The following is a 1,770-nucleotide window of genomic DNA, read 5'->3' on the forward strand; positions in this document are numbered from 1 at the left end:
AAGAAGAAGAAGAAGAAGAAGAAGAAGAAGAAGAAGAAGAAGAAGAAGAAGAAGAAGAAGAAGAAGAAGAAGAAGAAGAAGAAGAAGAAGAAGAAGAAGAAGAAAAAGAGAAGAAGAAGAAGAAAAAGAGAAGAAGAAGAAGAAGAAGAAGAAGAAGAAGAAGAAGAAGAAGAAGAAGAAGAAGAAGAAGAAGAAGAAGAAGAAGAAGAAGGCGTTATATTAGTAATATGAAGAAAACAATGTCGAAGACAGACAGATAGATAGATAGAGACGAAGAAGGAGGCAAGGCTAAGAAGAATTAATTATTCCAACTCACCAGAGCGAGAAGAGCGAGTGATGCCGCAGGTGCCATGTTGCCCGATGACTGAGACCAGACAGAAGTGACGAGAACAGGCCGAGGACATCTCTTTTTTGCAGCCAGCTCGGCCAGACCTGGTCACGTGACCCGTCACCCAAGAGGGGCGTGGTCATCAGGGACGATAACACAGATTCGCTCCGTTTCTCACGGTCCCATGATGCCCATATTTGGCGCCCGGACACAGCTAAAGGGGGGAGACCACTTGACCTGTGACTGTCTGTGGGACTCTGGCTCTTGGATTATTTTTCCGTGTTTCCTATCCGAATAAAAACAAAAACAAAAAACACAATAAGTGAAAAAAAAAGCAATGACAAAAAGAAAAAGTGTATTTTAAAAAAAACACTCACGAAAGAAATAACAAAAATGTACAAAAATGCACCCTAAGACGCAAAACAAAAGCAAAAACAAAAACAAAAAGAAGAACCTAACCATTAAAACAAAAACGGATAAAAAAGGAAAAGTCAGCACAATAAAATGAACATCTCCGAACATGAGATCAGCTCGTGACTCACGACAGAGCACTCATATTATGGTGTTATGTTTTCTGATGGGTGCAAGAAAAAATGCCTACTAAGCACATGATGATAATAATGACACTATTTCATACAGTTCTAGTATGTTCACATGTGATAGAGTTTCTTTATCCTATTGTCTGTTCTTCTAAGAGAACGAGAGAAAGACAGATAGATAGAGAAAGGTAGAGAGAGACGGACAGACAGACAGAGACAGACAGAGAGACAGAAAGAGAGACAGAGTCAGAGAGGCAGAGACAGAAAGACAGATACAGAGACAAAGACAGAGATAGTGATGAAGACAGACAGACAGACAGACAGACAGACAGACAGACAGACAGACAGACAGACAGACAGACAGACAGACAGAGAAAGGGACAGAAGTGAATATATGGAACAGTTTACAGTAAACTGTTTATACCGTCGGGAAAGGCCTAACATGTCCAAAGCCAAAAACGCACAATTTATTTTCAAGAGAGAGAAATAGCGTAACAATATATTCTAACAAGCGTTAGCCCACATACTTCATAGATGTTTCCTCGCTTTTATCAACTTTAGAATTTGAATCTTGGCTAACTACTTCTCAAGCTTATTCAACCGTTACCACAGATTAAGAAGCTGAAAATTAAAAATGATTTTTAAAAAAAGAAAACAAAGAACTAATAATATGCCTAGTTTGCATATTTCAACTCATCCCCGAGCATTAGGAAATAATAATTGTGACACTTGTTTTGGTTCAACAATAATATTATTGTTGGCTTGGCTTTTACTTAATGAAACTTTTTGCTTGTATTTGGGGCCACCTTTAGGTCTAGACATGTTTCATTGTGTCGAATTTTACTATGTTGTTTTCTCTTTATTTTTTTATTTTTTAATATTTTTTGGGGGGTGGGAGGGGGG

General features: G+C 38.2%; 1 protein-coding gene across 2 annotated transcripts in view; it reads right to left on the bottom strand.

Annotated features, from left to right (window-relative positions):
* LOC101849305 (cartilage matrix protein) overlaps positions 1-410 on the bottom strand; it is a 17,867-nt gene extending 17,457 nt beyond the window's left edge. The window contains exon 1 of one of the 2 annotated variants that reach the window (XM_005102928.2): positions 317-410. In XM_005102928.2, coding sequence (XP_005102985.2) covers positions 317-352 — 36 coding nt within the window. In that variant the 5' untranslated portion in view covers positions 353-410. The remainder of the gene's footprint in view (positions 1-316) is intronic. The other variant, XM_035970952.1, reaches the window with a different exon arrangement.
* Between the last annotated feature and the right edge of the window lie 1,360 nt (positions 411-1,770).

The sequence above is a fragment of the Aplysia californica genome, unplaced genomic scaffold (assembly GCF_000002075.1).
Source record: "Aplysia californica isolate F4 #8 unplaced genomic scaffold, AplCal3.0 scaffold00350, whole genome shotgun sequence".
Classification (NCBI taxonomy): Eukaryota; Metazoa; Mollusca; class Gastropoda; order Aplysiida; family Aplysiidae; genus Aplysia; species Aplysia californica.